The sequence below is a fragment of the Amyelois transitella genome, chromosome 3 (assembly GCF_032362555.1).
Source record: "Amyelois transitella isolate CPQ chromosome 3, ilAmyTran1.1, whole genome shotgun sequence".
NCBI lineage: Eukaryota > Metazoa > Arthropoda > Insecta > Lepidoptera > Pyralidae > Amyelois > Amyelois transitella.
The window spans coordinates 5,888,121-5,906,464 of record NC_083506.1 but is presented as its reverse complement, the minus strand read 5'-3'; the positions used below and the strand labels follow the sequence as shown (position 1 = coordinate 5,906,464).

The 18,344-nt window shown below is 34.8% G+C and overlaps 1 protein-coding gene across 1 annotated transcript; it reads right to left on the bottom strand.

Annotated features, from left to right (window-relative positions):
- Positions 1-3,925: 3,925 nt before the first annotated feature.
- On the bottom strand, positions 3,926-18,202 carry LOC106135416 (lachesin). Its single transcript, XM_060950496.1, has 8 exons — positions 18,085-18,202; positions 17,614-17,720; positions 17,130-17,315; positions 15,563-15,755; positions 15,203-15,331; positions 13,968-14,087; positions 5,873-6,043; positions 3,926-4,817 (listed from the first exon to the last, which is right to left on the bottom strand). Exons 1-8 carry the CDS (start codon positions 18,152-18,154, stop codon positions 4,423-4,425), a joined length of 1,371 nt encoding a protein of 456 aa, XP_060806479.1. The 5' UTR covers positions 18,155-18,202; the 3' UTR covers positions 3,926-4,422.
- Positions 18,203-18,344: the final 142 nt, after the last annotated feature.

The following is an 18,344-nucleotide window of genomic DNA, read 5'->3' as shown; positions in this document are numbered from 1 at the left end:
TAACCACAATTACCAGAAAGTAGATGCAAGTTTTAAAGCAAGCATAATAACATTTTCACTGCAACTAATTTTGGCGTATGGCATAAATTTTCTTAAATAACCTAATGTCTAACCGCTTTGACCATTTACTAGGCTTCAAAAGCAATTACTCGTATAAAAATTTGATTGGTCATTACTACTAGATGACGTTAGTATAAATAGTATAAGTTATGCTGACGACATGGTGCTGCTCAGTCCGATCAGTTGAGGGTCTAAATAAACTGCTGAGAGTTTGCGAGTCCTATGCTATTAAGCATGGGCTCCTATATAATGTCAAAAAGACGGAATATCTAGTCTTTAAGGCCGCCGGCTCAATATCACCCTGAATGGCATGAACATAAAGCATGTTTCAAAATTTAAATATTTGGGACACATAATTGCTGACGACCTTAAGAACGATTCCGATATTGATAGGGAGCGTAGGGCTCTGGCGGTCAGAGGTAACATGTTGGCTCGCAGATTTGCGCGGTGTACTGAACAAGTTAAGATCACGCTTTTTAAAGCATACAGCCAAAACATGTACACCGGGAGTCTGTGGGTCAGCTATACCAAAAAATCGCTAGATGCTATGCGGGTCCTATATAATAATGTGTTTAGGATGTTGTTGGGACTGCCGCGTTTCTGCAGCGCGTCGGCAATGTTTGCCGAATACCAAATTGATGGGTTTGCGGCCCTTATCCGTAAAAAAACAACATCTTGTACCTTGAATTGATTCATATGATTTGCGTTCATAGGATGAAATGTTTAATGTTATTTCTTGGCCCCTGACCAGCATGAGGACCAGCAAGCGAGGTATCGCTTTCAAACATTACTATATATTTTTTTAAATATTCTCTCTTTTATTTCTATGTCATCATCAACTTCTTGGCGTTTTTCCCAGTTGCGTCAACTTCTTCCTAAGTAGCAGCCCAGGGTCTCCAGCGCATTTATGACGCTGAAGTAAACTTTACACGAGCACCTTATTTAATTGTCACTTACCTGAACATACAGGTTTCCCCACGATTATTTTCTTTGCCGTATATAAAAGCATCGTTTTTACATTTATCTTCAATTTGGATTATTATTATCACATAACCAAGTATGTCCTAAAACGCACGAATTACAATATTCAGTTGACATAAAGTATCCTAGACTTTCAAGATTCATTGCAGGACTAGCGATGAGGATTTAGCGGCGGTGGATCTGAACCTGGTAAATCACCATAGTTTCATTATTTAGTTTAAAAAATATATTACCGCCTTCTTTTTAATCTTCCTAAACAGGTAATTGCATAACCTTTCCTTTGAAATAATAAGAGTTTTTGAAACTGACGCGCTTGCATGAAGAAGAATGTGAATACAGCGAGAGAAGAAGAAAAGAGGGATCGTGGCACGTGGAAAGAAGTTGTATTTGCCTACCCTTCTGAGAAAGAGGCACGTGACACTATGTAGGTATATATGAAATAATAATTTTTAATTAGTTAATCTCATATTACTAAGAATATTTATCAAATTAAAATATTCATCAAATACTCGATCAGGAAAATCCAGTTACCAGCAGTTACCATATCAAGACAGATTTCAAAACGTATCGATTTCGGAAACACAGCAGCGTGTTGTTGACATCGGCTGACATCGTGTGCGATGTGACATGGGCTGCATTCCCATCACTATTTTCATTTTCGATTCCAGGAAGAGATACCACAAGTAATTGAGCCGCAACGTCTTTGATGTATCGATTCTTTTATCGGATTGGACGGACGCAATAACAGACCGTTGATTGCTTCCAAGTGGACTTGGGAGATTGATCATTTTCTCGTTACTGGAAATCCCGTAGTTCCCTCTGATACATTGTCGCCTGTGTTGTTTCAAGGTGAATTGTGGACGTAATTGATGTTTATTATATTTGATGAATTAGATTAGTATTTTACCGTTTGTGCAAAAATGTTTTGTTCGTTGAAAACAAAATTGTACATGTAGAATTTTGTGATTTCTCGTGTTCGTTCTGTTTATTACATGATTTTTTATTACAATTTCAATTACAATGAGTAAAGTTAAATTTTTTGAAATTTTCATATGAGAATTCTTTAAAAGGTTTTTCTAAAAAGGTTTATAACAACGGTTATCCACAGGCAGTGTATGTTTATGGTCTTAAATCGGTATTTCTGGTTAAAAAAAAACAAACATTAATGTGAAAATATTGTTGGTCAAGCGGGCGTCCGTCGGCTGGTAGCCAAAGCTCATAAATAAACACAGCACTGGATGCTCTGTCGAAAAGTTCCGAAAAAACTCGCGAACGTAAAATTTACGGCCGGAATTCAGATGAGTTTTAATTAACTATGCCGCGGACCCAGATGGTAATCATATTATTACAATGGCATATTATTTCTGATTATGCTTGAAAACGGGCTAAGATGATCTTGTCAGATCAATTCAATAAACTATTACCATAAATATTTATTATTGATGTCTAAAAAAACTACTTTATTTTAAAAATTAAATATATGTTGTACATTAACACTTACCATATCTATAGTTACTTTCCTTAACGTAATATTGAGGTCAATGATGTGAAGAGATTTACTAAAATAGAATTGGTTGCTCAAGAAATCCTGTACAATGAGAGAGTGCCTACACAAAAATAACATTCTTATAAACTAAGGCAGTGTACTGGAAATAAATTAATTTAAAACGAGTTCACATTCTTAGAAACATCGTATAAGTCGAGCTGGCAATAGCTCCGAAGGCGGCGTGCGGTTTGTACCAAGTTTCCACTCGGCAGCGGATTACCAACATCTTCACTCATCTTCATTATTCGGAAACTTTGCCATTTTCACACGCCCGGCTCCCACAAGCCGTGTTGCTTGCTATGTATGCAAATTAGTTGAACTTCAGAAACAAATACACACATTTTTGCTCAAGGTTCGTTAGATGCGGAATATTTTTTTTTGTTTTATGTTTTGTATTCGAGATTTTGTCGCTGAAAAATACAGAATGTGTTAATTTCACTCGAGTAGAGGAGGTAACCTATTTTGGTCTTACGTTTTCGTTAGGCTTCGTTGGTTGAACCATTCGTGCTCTAGAATTAATTACGAATAAAATTCGTCTAAGTGTCATCAAAGTAAATTCGACCACAAGGAGTCCCTGCTGAATAAAAGCCCCTCCTATATTCACATTGCTCCTTAAAAAGCGGTCTGCTTCTCTATGTAATAATTTTTTGTATGTTTTCTTTTCTCTTCTGACATCGTTTAAAGTACATTGGGAGATTTATGACAATAGGGTGACAAAAATAGAGTTTTAAAAAGTTAAGGCTTTAAAATTAAAATTTCATCAAAAAATATAACGAAGGGTCATCTCTCTGTTGTATTTCTCAACGAAGAAGTTTTTCCGAAGAAATAGTTCTTCTACGTGGCTGAATGACTAAACTACACAATTCTGTATTTTCTATCTTCGGGGCACACGGCTTTCGAAATCAGGCAGTAAACTTCCTTAAATCATAGTTACTTTTACAGTAAAGTTTAATACAAATTACAATTTGAACAAATTAGATTAGCGTAAACGTAATTTGACATTTACATTTTGTGTAAATAATTGATCTTGGACGAACGACATAATACAAAATGTTAAACTTTAGTCAAACTGCGATTCATTTCAAATTACTTTATTTATTGTTATCATTATCGTAATAAAGTTATTTACATTTTAATTAGGCTCAAGTAATTCGCTTTACAATTTTTAGGGTATAACTTCTCTTACACTTTCATCAGTAGGTAACAAGTGATTAAATTTATTTGATAAATTATCATTATATAGTAATTATAAATATCAAAGATAAAAAATCAATAGTTTGTTTCTTATATAATTTTTAACATAAGGAGGTATTTTTTGTATAAGAAAACTCCCTTAGATATGAAATACTAAGTAATTTTAGGTGAAAACATTATAGATAGTGCTATTTAAAAGAGGCCGTAAAAGTTGGGAGGAAGTCGATCATCAATATCAATTTACGGTCCACTTCAAATTCTCTAATTAATCATGCTGGACCGTTAGTACCCCATTCTATATTCTATCAGTTTGCTGCTATCATTTTGTAGTAATAGTAAGATTTTTTTTGCAAAAAGCCATCAGTTACCTTATTTAATGCATTTATTAATATTTCGATAGATCAAGATTTTAAGTACGGATGATTTGTAGGTTAAATTTTATCATATAGGTATAATAAATGATCATTCTTACAAACAAATAAAATCTTTATGATTGTTTTATACTTTTTACGCCATCATGAATACACGGACTAATATTTTTGTACAAGTCCTTTGACAATCGCACTTAAAATTAATGGGATTATTTGCATAACAAACAATGATAACATTGGAGGTATTTGTATTATATTATGATATAACAACTAATGTACTAAATGCCACATGAGATTAACTATATATACTACTGCTAATAGATTATACATTTTAAATATATTCTTTAATTTATAACTACTATTTATTTGAAATTGTTCAACTAAATCAAATTTGTTTATTATTTTTCGAACTTTGTTGCTAAGTTTATTATTATCATTTACCAAAGTGTTTAGACTCATACTTTTATTTTTATTTGTGACATTGTCTATTTTTTCTATAATCTGTGACTTCTCCGTAACATCACTGACCGTTTCCCGGTCGTCTTCATCATCCGAATGATCAGCGGAGCCAAACTGGTTGTCGGGTCCTTCAACAGGAGTTGAATACTTGAAATCTTCTTTTTTGTTTGACGGACTTGTGTTTCTTACCGTAGAACCTGGAATTTCTGTAACAAAAAAAAAATATTTGCATAGATACATACATATAAACACGACTATATGCCTTGCAGGATAGACAGAGCCAACAGTCTGAAAAAGACTGATAGGCCACGTTCAGCTGTTTGATATAAAATATATTTATGCCAAAATATAAGTTTCACAATATTTCTCACAAACGGAATTTAAACACCATAAAATAATTCTAATAAATCATTGGTCTTCTCCTTAATGAACTTCGTATGACTTTTGTTTACTCTTAAACAATCTTCGAATCGTAAAAGTATTACTCCAATTCCGTCTAATACAGCTTAAGGGTCGTGAACAATATACTTGGAGCGACTTAACGAAGCTCTGTCAATAGCTGGGGACTCAAAATTAACTCTGCCGCAAATTCGCGTCTTTGTCTACACAAGAAACAACTCCTACCGATTCACCACATTCGAAAACTTTTATTGCTTGTAGGGGCTGCAACAACAAAACTTTTTTATAATACGTGTGTTATTTTGGTTATAACGAAATCGTTACAAGGAATGTGTCCATGGAGCGACTTAGTCTGTTCACGCATGAGGTACACTGATTTGAAAATGTCTGCAATGTTTCATTGACTTTTTATAAATCTGTTATTTTCATAAATAACTAACCACACAACTGTTAGTACTTCACGTGTAACGTGCTATTATTTTTGTGTTCTTTACGTCTACATTTTCTCTCTACTTTACGTCGGACAGAATACCGAAATATTCTTTGTAAAATTATTTACATTGAAATAATATTAACATTCCAGTTTTTGCTGAACTATACATATTTACATGTCACCGACGTTCGAAGATCATATTTGGCAAACAGGAGAGCAGATGAAAGAAGCATAATTGCAGAATTTGAAAGAAGATGCATATAATTTCCACTTGTAATTTTATATTTTTTTCTTATCACCAATCAATAAAAAAAGTTACCTTATACTGTTACTAAGTGACTGATTACAACTTACAGCAAAAACTAATTGGTTTATAAGGCTGAAATTTACTTTACAGATTTGTTTTCAAGCCGTTTAATCAAAGCTTACCATATAATCTGATAACACTGTCAACTTCTCCCAAAGAGTTCTTCGCCACACACCGATACCCGCCGACATCGGAAACAGTAAGGTGCCGCACCGTCAGTGCCATGCGACTCTCGAAGGAACTCATCACCGTATTCACGACTTCATACTTATTGGACGATATCACCATTTCGTCTGTAGAGTTAAAACATCAATGATCAACAAGTCAGTCGAAAGACTTTCTTTTATCTATAGATGTAATAGAAATAGAAATGAAAGTAGCAAAAACGTTTGTTTGTCTTTAGAATTAGTTGTAACGTTTACTGATGCCCGAATAATAATTCAGTTTTCTCTACATGTGTATGCTTGAATTGAAATAAATCTTTTCATTATCAAATATTGCTTTAATTTCTTCAAAAACTGGACTGAAACAAACGTGTAAATCAGAAAAATTGCATTAAAAAGCAAAAAATTATAAAATATTTCAAAGTTTATAAAATATTATTTCAATAACGATACGTTCCACCGCTTTATCATTCACAGACAACGCATTCGCCTGCGCGCTTCGACACTTCATTATATAAGTACAGGTTACTTGTATTGGTACTGGTTCTCTGACAGAATATTTTTTTTTGCATTGGACGTTTAAAACCACAGCTTGATATAAAAAACTCAGTACCTATTATATATTTAATATGAAAGAATGTTAGTATAAAGATGAAGTAGAGTGAATGGTATGTAGACGTTTCAGATGGAACTAATTAGAATCACTGGAAAGGTATTTCTTAAAGTTATTTTCAAGTAACTCAGCTTCGCATGATGGCAACCGGAAAATGTTTTCTTTATATTATTAACTTTTGAGGGTAACTTGAATAACAAATTCCGTTGCTTGAAAAAAAAAACAAAGTTTTGATAAAACGAGGCGGGAAGGCGCCTAGGTACTCTACAATCAATCTCATACAATCATCATATTTTTATCTATTCATGCATTTAAATAGTACCCAGCTTTCCCAGATTTACCTCTTAAAAATATTGAAGATATGAAACATAAAATACGTGAATCCTGCCAGCCCAAGTGCCTGTTGTCCACGAATGATAAAGCTTTTCTAGCAAAACACTGGTTCGTGTAAATAGGCGGCTTAGTCTGAGTCAACTCGTGTTATTGAAGACAATAGGAGTTGGCGTATTTTTATACCAGTAATCTCGCTGGATTGAAGTTACGGATGTTGTTGCTTACTTTTATTGTCAATTCAGATAAATAGAATGTACTACAAGTTGTTAAAATACGTACCTACATAAATATTTTTTTAAGAAAAACTTTCATGATTCGTTTTTTAAAATATAAGTCTTTAAATTAAGGGTGTGAGACTATGGGCAAAGCAAAAGATTAAGTATTCATAGATCTTTGCAAGTGGAAAGAAGTAGTCTATTGTAATTTTACATATTTATAATGAACATCAGGGATCAGCTGTTTGGCAACGTCAATGTTACTGTTAAAGATCAAGCCTTTTCACATTAAAAAAGGAATGAGTTAACATTCACATTAATTCTGTGCTAATGTTAATTACGTAATTTTTTTTGTTTTAATATGAATGTCATGAAGTGATTAATTGCATAATTCAGAAAGCTATCCATCATGAAAGAGTTATTAATATATAATATTAGCTCGAATAAACAATACATAGACTATCTAATTGTTAAGACATGAAATAAATTTATCGGTTTAGTATATTATGTTTTAATAAAATAGTGATAACATTAATAAATTTGTACCAATATTTAGTATCAAAAGTGTTAAAGTAACATTAATTTTGCTTGCTCCCAACTTCACAAGGAAACGATAGCAGCAACGCTGTCTTTTCCTATCTTAATTTTCATCGAAACTTAACTTTGTTTACCCAAGGGTATTTCTTGGCTTTGCGATTTTCAAGGCCTTGGCGAAATGCTCCCCCTTTTCATTATAACATGAAAATTCATTCCAATTAATGTCTAAAATAACAGTGTAACACTCTTAATTACTCGAGTGAGGACTGCTTAATTAACACTTACATGTCAGCGGCGCTAACATAGATTGATGATAAACGAAAATGACGATACTGTTCGCCCTTTCGGGTTGATTTTAGCAATGTGAAAGCGCCAGTCACTCGGTACAAGTTTGGCCAAACAAAGGCCACCACAAAGTACGTACAGTATCATGGATCATAACGCGGAGCTAAACAACGCCCTAATGCGTTTTAATAATTAGCGCCTGATGCTGACTGGAAATAATAAGTGAGTTCGTCTTTTTTATTGCAGGCCAGTTAGTTTATTGTGACAGTTATTCTGTGTTTAATGTCGAAAATTGGATAAAGATTAATATCTTAATAAGAGTGATAATTCAACATATTTTAGTTAAATAATTATTCCATGATTTAATTTAATGTGAGAACCCTTTTCTAAAGCTTTGCAATTCAAGGGCCTATTAGTATGTAAAGTATCGGGTTTATTATTCACTGATTTCATGAATATAAGAGAATAATACAGTGCATTTATTTTGCAAATCATTTGAAACTTTGATTCAATCTAAGGCTAATTGAGGCTTCGAAAGAAATTTGTTATAAATAAACGCTTATATCTCAAAATGATAAGAGAACTACATAGGTATAGTAAAAAAAAAAACTATATCGACAGTTCACAAGTTATAATGCCCGTTAAGAGTTCACCTCGTTTGTTCAGTGGCACTATAAACTAGCAGCTCATAAAATACTTGGACCGTACAATTGCGTAGGTAGCTTCAGAAAAATAAAGTACTCAGAAATAGGATCTAGATGTGTACATTGATATTTTTAAAACGTATTTATTTTTATATTATTGTGTCTTACTGCAGGGGAAAGGCCACCTTTTTTCATTTCCCAAACCTCTTTTGAACGCATTACTATTAACATTTCAAATACTTAGTCTACTTCAATCAGTCGCCAGAATTATCTCTCATTTTTTATTAGATTTAATGGTTAGTGATCTAGTAATTTTTACTGTAAATATACTGTAAATATATTATATACTGTAAATATAGTATCTACACAATTATATGTAAATATCATGAGTTTGCGAATGAACATCTACTTGAAAATATAAAGGTATAAAAGTAGTTAGTTGCATTTACATACATAAAGTTGATCCCTTTGAGTCTGACATGGCTTCCACATGCAAGATAAAAGAGACGTCATCCATATACCAGCATAACATAAAATCTACGTGTGCATGAAATACAATTCATTTTTTATTTTTTATTTTAATTCGATCAACCAATAAGCAGAAAAAGAGCAACGGTAGTCGAATCAGTATGCAGTCAGCTTTTACGGTGAGAATGGGAATCGCTTCGTGTTAAAACCTTACCCAATCTAGGATCCGTGGTTAAAGGCATACCCAGGACTCCACTCCAGAGAGGTGCGGATGCAACCGGGACTAAATCCAAGAGCAAGGAGAACGAAAAAACATAAAAAATGGCAATAGTAGTGTAAACTAACTTTGAGTTCCAGTAAAAATAAATTAAACTAAGAAAACAGCAAAAACAGGCAAATTTTAATTTAAAAAGTAAAATCAGTTTCTATGTTGAAATTGTGCTTAATATATTCTTCAACGAAATAAGTAAGTCACATAAAGTAACATTGCACAAAGTTAATACTTGGTATTTCAGCGTCACGTATTCTCAGTTTCGGATGAGCGCCAAGCATAATGTGGAACTTAAATTTTCCAGAAGCTCAAAACTCGGTTCCCATTGAAAATTAACCCGTAAATTTCACGCGACAAGTGCCGAGTGGAGAAGTTTGTGAAACCGCCGACGGCTGCGCGCCGGGGGAAGTGGAATACGGAGTAACAGCTAGTGACGCCCCATCCAGCTCATTACAGCTCGTTCGTAGAATACGGCAACGTGAACAACTGCTCCAGGGGAAATATCAGATTTGTCGTTGACTGATTAACTTTTTAGTGTCACTTTGTAAAGTGTAGACATCATCCATAGTTAAAATTATCGAAGACCAGGGTCTTAACACGTAAAAAATGGATTCATTCCGCTTACTTTTAAGCAGTGGACCTAACTTGTGATTTGTGTTGTAACTTAAAAATTGAAATTTTATTTTTTCATTTAAATTGAAACTACTAGTACTTAGGTAGGTGTGTATTATTATAAGAATTAACATTTGATGAGACGTTAAGCTATCGCTGTTTGACTCTAACGACGTGAAACAGGACAACAACAGTTTTGGTTTGCGCGATAAAAACACAGCTTATAAAATGAAGTGCAGTCAGTACACCTCGATATATACCTGCCCAAATAAGCAATTCACATACACGCTAATGGCATTCCACAGGCAGCACATGTGATTTTATTATGATTCCCGACTGGTAATGTTTCTAGTTTTCCGCGTTATTGGAACGAATTTGGTTTTATACGGCGGAAATACGAGCGAGTGCTCACGTGACATATTCGGCTATTGCACACAGTAAATGTGATAATTTCTATGCACACTTGCAACGTCGACGTTCAGCATTCCTTCAAAATTGAAATAGATTTTGATATGTGATCAGTATCCTGAGAAATATAAGATCATACGATGCTCTGTTTCGATTGTTAGAAAAAAAAACTAGAAATTTTGATATGCATTTTATTTATTTAATTTATATCAAGTACCGTAAAAATTTAAATCCAAGGTAACTAAAGTACTACGTACCTTTCATTACTTATCTAAAATGCGTAACCTCAAACGATTTATCAGTACATAACTCCTGTCTATGAAGAATTTTATATGAAATTTACCGGGAAATAAGGGAGACGGGGAGCCCTCACCTTATATGTACGTGGCAATATGAATAAAATATGTATTCATCAGTTGAATAAACGAACATTTCGTGCTCGAATAACTGTATTCACACAGGGCGTATAATGATCACTTTGGATATTTGAAAATCTGGAGAACATTGATTCGTTAACTTGTGACGAAAACGATGCGTTTTCAGAAGGATAAGGTGAGTGCTGGTTTTATGATAGGCATTGCTTTATACTTCTTTGGTATGAATATGGTATTTAAGTTTAGTTTGAAAGCGATGCTGCCCGCGCTTTTGGTCTTGAGCATGTTTTTCATTTATGTTGGCGTTGTAGGTTCCTCGCTCTTTATCATTATCTAATTTTTGGTATTTTTCAATTCATTATTGAAACAGTAAAACACCAAGCGCGTGATTGTGCATGTAAAACAACACATTTAATTAGTATCGGCCTGATCAACATTTTTATGAACAGCTTTATTTTTTTATTCGACCATCCGAAATGTACAACACAATAGTTACACAGGCTCTATCTAACAGAAATAGTAATAATGGATAATGGGGGCAATATCGCACATCCTTTGGAGATAAATTATAAAAGCATTGTTCGAAGGCCGCAAGGAGCAGTAAACGCTTGAGCACGTCCACTGGGCCGGAACTAATGTGCATTGTCTCTGGCTCACAATAGGTCAATTTTCTTAAGACTCGACGCACTCGTAAATTAAAACTTGATATCTCATTACTCGCCGGCCGGACCGCCTATTGGCTGTTGCCAAAAAAGAACAATTTGAAACCAGCTGACGAGGCTACGTAAATTTAACCATTTGACTTTAACTTTCTATTCCTGTAAGTGAGATATTTTTTTTCACAGGATTATCACAAGCTCCGGGAATTGTTATAAGTCTAAGTAATTTTAAGTTACCTTAGTCCTTATAGTTTGTAACTATCATACAGAATTTCAATGAAATCAATCAGTGGTATCGCTACGCCACTGGCAAACGGCAAGTCTGAAATATTAATTTCAGATTTCAATATTTTGTTTTATACACTTTATAAGTAACGATTGCGAGATATTTTTTAAATACATACCTACATATAGTCACGTCTACATCCCTTGTGGGATAGACAGAGCCAACAGACTCTTGAGACTAGAAGGCCACGTTCAGCTGTTAGGCTTAATGATAGAATTGAGATTCTAATAGTGACAGGTTGCTAGCCCATCGCCTAAAATAAGAATCTCAAGTTTATAAGCCTATCCTTTAGTCGCCTTTTATGACACCCATGGGCAAGAGACGGAGTGATCTTATTCTTTTTTATATTAGTGCGGGGGGACCACACGACATTTAAAAACAATTTCCATAAATTTCTAAGCTAGTAACATAGACTTAGCTTTTCGCTTCGCTATAAGATTCATGAATAGCAGAAGATGCTAGTCGTTGCAAACCAAAGCTAGAATCCCTAGGGCAGGAGTTGTTTTGTACTTCTAGGTGTACAGCGAAACTATGCTGTGTATTGTGCATGAACTGTCCTGATTTTACAAACTTCTGTCTTCAAGTTTCAACAATGTGGATTACGACATCTATAAAATTAACTCAACCAATCTGTTGTTGTGACAAAGCAAAATGTTTTCAACAAATTGTTAATAAAATAAAAATTTGAATTCCACTTTTATATATATACTACTCTGTCAAGAAAGTAGCAGGAAAAGATCAATAATACACAAACTGTTTGTTATTCATCCAAATTTATTTTATCACCTTCAAAATATGCTCCTTTAGAAACGATACACTTACGCCAACGAATAATCCAATCATCAAAACATTTTTTAAACGCTGTTTCCGGAATTGAGGTCAGTTCTCGCCGCGAATTCTCTTTTATGTCTTCTACCGATCGAAAACGGGTGCCACGAAGTGGTAATTTGAGTTTAGGAAAAAGAAAAAAGTCGGCTGGAGCCATATCTGGTGAATATGGTGGTTGCTCGATGGTATTTGTTGAGTGTTTGGTTAAAAATTCGTTTACAATGATGGCCTTGTGCGAATGTGCATTATCATGGTGCAAAATCCAAGAATTTTCTTTCCACAAATCTGGCCTTTTTCGTCGGATTTGCTCTCTTAAACGCCGCATAACACTCAAATAATATTCCTTATTTACCGTTTGACCTTCCGGCAAGAATTCCGAGTGCACAACACCGCGATAGTCAAAGAAAACAGTCAACATGACTTTGACTTTTGAACGACTTTGGCGTGGTTTTTTCGGTTTCGGTTCAGTTGGAAGGCGCCACTCCGAAGCTTGTTGACTAGTTTGCATGTCAAACTCGTAAACCCACGTCTCGTCACCAGTAACAATGCGTTTCATGAATGTTGGGTCGGAATTGACTCGTTCTAGCATGTCCTCAGCGACTCTCATGCGATTGAGTTTTTGAAAAAAATTCAGGTCTTTTGGGACTAGCCGAGCGGCAACATGTTTCATACCCAAATTATTAGTTAAAATGGTACGGATCGATTCGTGAGATACAGAAAGTTCGGTGGCTATCTCTCTCAAAGTTGAATGAGGATTTTCAGTCACTATTTCCTTCACTTTTGCGATGTTAACTTCAGTTGCAGACGTTGATGGCCTACCAGAGCGAGGCAAATCTTCCATCACATCTCGACCGCTTTTGAACGCTTTGTACCACTCATAAGCACGAGTTTTTGATAAAGTCGATTCACCGTAAGCCTTCTGTAACATTTTCAGTGACTCCGAACACGATATTCCATCGGCAATGCAAAATTTAAGACAAACTCTTTGTTCGATGTTTTTATCCATTATGAAATTAGCAATACACACTAGATATGATATAACTAAAAATAGCACTGTATTTAATGTAAACAACAGATGCAACTCAAACTCCGCGCCAAAATGGAAAACAGTTGTGCCAATCTAACAACAACAAAAAAAAACAAAAATTTGAATTTGGAACCATAAATAAATAATCCATTCCCGATACTTTTCTGACTGAATGTACATATGGTAACGTCTACATCCCGCGTGGGGTAGAAAGAGCCAACAGTCTTGAAAAGACTGATTGGCCACGAAAAAAGACGTGTTCATACATATTTATCTTTTAAAATCGTCGTTATGTTAATCTTTTATATCCTCACTGCCCTCGGAGCCCTGGGTCCGCTTACGGCCATGACTCTATATCGGGGAAGACAGTTGCACGAAGCGACTCCGTTAGCTTTTCAGGGAAACTTAACCTTATGGTAACAGCCGCTTTTTACGACATCTATGGTAAAGAAATAGTGATCTTATCAGTATCATGGTAATATTTCTTACATACTTGAGTCTCGAACCCAATAGTTGATTGATTTCGGGGATGATTCCACATAGCATTCCAAGGTGACGTCTGTGCCCAGGGGCGCTCCTACCAACTGGTTCGGCACCTGGATTACTGGATGAACTGCATCAACAATTAAAACATACCTTTATTAAGACAGCTTTAAGATATTAGTGTCGTAAAAAATTTGGTTAAATGGGAACTAAAATATAAAAAATATACATTATTATCCAAGTACCTAAGTTAAATTTGAAAAAGTAACTTCGTCTGATTTAAAAAAAATCATCAAAATTTTTTGATTAATAAAAAATAGATATAATAAAAAAGAAGCGATTGTAAACGAAATGCACCTAATCTTGAAATTCGACAAAATGAAAATTAATTATTAAACAATTTCAGTTCACAAAATTAAACATTATACTTTGTGACAAAATGTAAGTATTTAAATATCTATTTTGATAAGTCTTAAAAAAGAATTCACCGAGCTATTAGGGTGAAAATAACTCCAAAGAATAGTTATTATCAGTGATAAAATTTAATCTTGTGTGAAACGAAAATGTAAGCTCGAGTAGACGCAAAGACACGAACAGTCCCCAACACTCAGAAAATAATTAAAAGCTAGTAGCTACTCGGCGTCATTAAATAACACCATTAATAACAAGAAACCTCTGAAAGTTGCCAAGATAAACAACAATTACAGCGAATTTGCCGAGGACTATTTCGTCCACTGAGTCTGAATGAGTTGCTCAGAAATGTCGAGAAAAAATATCTATTTAAGTTAGACTTTCCTTTAATTACAATTTTTTTTAAAAGTGCACAAAAAGGCTTATTCCAGCTAGCAAACTTTCACTATTCAGAATCTGAAATATGATCACACCATCTTATTAAATGTAACCTTCTTGAACGGGAATATTTTGACTATTGGTATTATCAACCACGAAAGGCAAAAAACCGTAAAATAATAGTATGTAGAAATACACCAAACGAGGTGACTAACGTGCAAAAATCCCAATCCAAACTAATATTTTTAATGCGAAAGTAAATTTGCTTCTTTGTTTTCTATTCACACTACCTATCTATAACCCAGTGATAACTATAGTTCCCGTGGATTTTGTGAAAACCCTGTATTATTTTGTATGTGGCGCTATAGTGGCGCAGGCGAAGCTACTGGTAAAAGCTAGTTTAAAATAACAGGAAAAGGCTGAGCTCGTATCTACAACAAACATTTTCATACGTACAATGGACTTTGATTTGTATCCTCTTGCTGATTGAAGGGGGCACGCCGTTGCTGGCGATGCATAGGTAGGCCCCCATGTCGGATCGCGATATCTTTGTCAGGGTCAAAACTTCCTCTTCGAAGGTGGTTACTATCAATAAAGATAAATATAAATTTGAGAAAAGAAACATAATAGTAAGTAAGGCATATTTTGTCATAATTCGTCCAGCTGAGTGACTGTCCGGTGACTGGGAACCTACTTTGTTTTTATAACATGCAGGTTTATTGTCTTTTTGCGGAAAGCTCAATGTGGTCTTCAAGACTTATGACTATTGCTTTTGTAAAGGTGTTGTGTGTGTTTAACACTGAAAATATTACCAACCTTTAGTTTTACCACCTTGGGCATCTCTTATAACAATATCCGCGCCATCTTCTCTTCTCCACATTATTCTAGGGCTCGGCATACCTCGTGCCCGACAAGACAACCTGGCTGTGCCACCTTCTGGAATCATTAGATCTCCAGACGTCTCTTCTGGTATAAAATCTGGTGGTATCACCACTTGCAAAAACCCCATCTGAAAGTTGTAAGATACATGTAAATTTTACTTTTATAAATTAAATGCATATTCAGGTAACTGAAATGGCAAACCTAGAGATTGTCTCCAGAGAGATCAGGGCGCAAACGGGACAAACGCCGGTAGTATTATAAGTTTAACAGAGTATAAAATTATGTAAGTACACTATATTTTATAACGGTATCCAAATGATGACTTAACTACCATAATTATTAAAGGCTTAAAAAACTTGGGATTTTTCTTTAGGGAAATTAATTAGATACCCATCAACCATTGCTCCACGGCCACTACTTATCGTCGAAACTTGCACCCCAGTTATTGAAAGCAAGATTGTTAAAAAAACCGAGTAACTGAAGCCTCCAGCATCATACTGCTACGACGACACTTAAAGACTTAAAATGTTTTTCTATGCATGTATGATTCAATTCTTCATTCGAACATTGCTCTATGGCCGCTTTGCCTGGTGCCCCCAGTTAGTGAAAGCAAGACTATTTCAAAAAAGCTGAGTAACTGACGGCCCCGGCGTCATACTGCGTCGACGTCACAGCCAACGCTGTCGCCAGTGGCGATTTATGTCGTTATCAGGCCGACGTATAAATTACACCGCGAAGCAATAATTTAGGAGCACCATGCACGAATCATTACCCGCTGTGCCGGTTCCCCGCGTGCAGTTTAATTCACTTTATCTCCCCAATGTTTACCGTAATTGCAGTTTAATTCGTTGATGCTATTACGAACGTCTGGCAGCTTGTTGACCACCCCTGATGGGCAGTCGCAAATAGATAGAACGCTACCAGTAAATGAACGCTTTCAAATTAATTATTGTCTTATTAAATAAACATACATAGCACTTTTTACTAACTGGGTAGAACATAGTCTTGAAGAGACTCAATAGCCACGATCATTCAGTATATGACAGGTCAAAACATAAACTTAAATATGAAATATAAATAAGAAGAAGTAGAACGACGTAATGGCTAACTAAGGTCAAGATCTACTTCAAGTGGTGGTTGAGTGATAAGTATAACGAAAACAAGAATAATAACAAAATAATTAATGTTAAAAAATACAATTAAGTTACACCTATTATTCTACCTTTTGATACATAATTACCTACTTTAAAGTATTCCTTTCGAGTAAACAGCAATCCATATCTCTTTGTATTCTTTCACACGAAATGCTTAATAAGCTAGCTAGGCTACTCTATCCCACTTCTTAAAAGAAAAATCCCAGGTTTAAAAACCCTTCTCCTTGATTGCAGAAACTGGTTGGAAAGAGAAGATGGTTATTCTCGACTACAAGACCAGCACAGCCAACAGATAAGAAATTAAATGTTAGCTGCACTGAAATAAGGTGTTAAAGAATAATACATACCTGGCTTTTCATAGGGTCGGTATTTATTTGACACATGTATTGACCTTGATCTTCTTCTTGGACGTTCCTGATATGAAGGTTCCAGACGGACTGACCGTTGTGAGAGACTCCTACTCTGTGGTTGTTTGTTATCACGTGAACGTGAATAGCTTGAATGGCTTTAGTATCTGCTTTGACCCAACCTACCTGTATATAACAAAATTTCAAAAATAAAATATATACTGTCAACGGCAAAGAAATCTAACCTCTCTATGGTTTTGGTTTGTTTGAACAAGGGATCATGTTTTTCTGCGTCGACTGTATGTACCCAACTTGTTAAGAAGTAGCAAATACTAATACGAGGGTCAGTAAATTTTAAACTCTTACTGATAATTATATAATATCAGTAAGAGTAAGTGATTGTCTTAGCAATGGCTGAAAGCACAACTGGAAATACACAAACATATAAAAGAAAGTAAATTAAACGCTAAGTTTCAATACTTACTCTGTACCCCCCAAGATTCTGAACTAAGCATTTAAAAGTCGCATCGCGACCGAGTGGAACCGTTAAATTTGTAATCGGTTCTGCGAATTCTGGTTGGAAAGCTTCACCTGCAACAAAAACAAATTAATTATTACTTGAAATAACTTATATCTTGGTTTGTTTCTCTTTATAACACTCTATCTATGTACACTGACTCTTTTTTGAATGAAAAGCATCGTCGTATCCACGACCAGCTATTTATCAAGATTTGAACGCATACTCATGCTCTTATAATCCTTTGTGATTCCAGAATGATGGATACCAACTTGAGTCATCGCAATATGCTTTTGATACCTCTCTAATGACTGGGTGCTTGCAGAAGTGTAAATATCATTTGGATCACTATTTACACATAATTTATCTAAAGTGAGTATAATTTGCAAAGTTATTAGGTATGCGAATATTTTTTGTAAGAATTTAATTTGTACTTACCCACAAGCTTGGAGTCAAGACCAAACATGAACACAGCCAGCAAGCACAATGACCACCATGGCTTCTGCATATTTCTAGTCACGCCCAACCTCTACACGGTTAAAAAAATTGGGTTATCCATGAGCCTGTAAAAAAATAATTTATTTACTAAGGAAATATTAACCATTACTTCTCCGTCTCCATAATTTCATACACATAAATCAATAAATAATAGGCTTCAACAAACCACAACAACTGAAACCCATATATTGACAACAGCA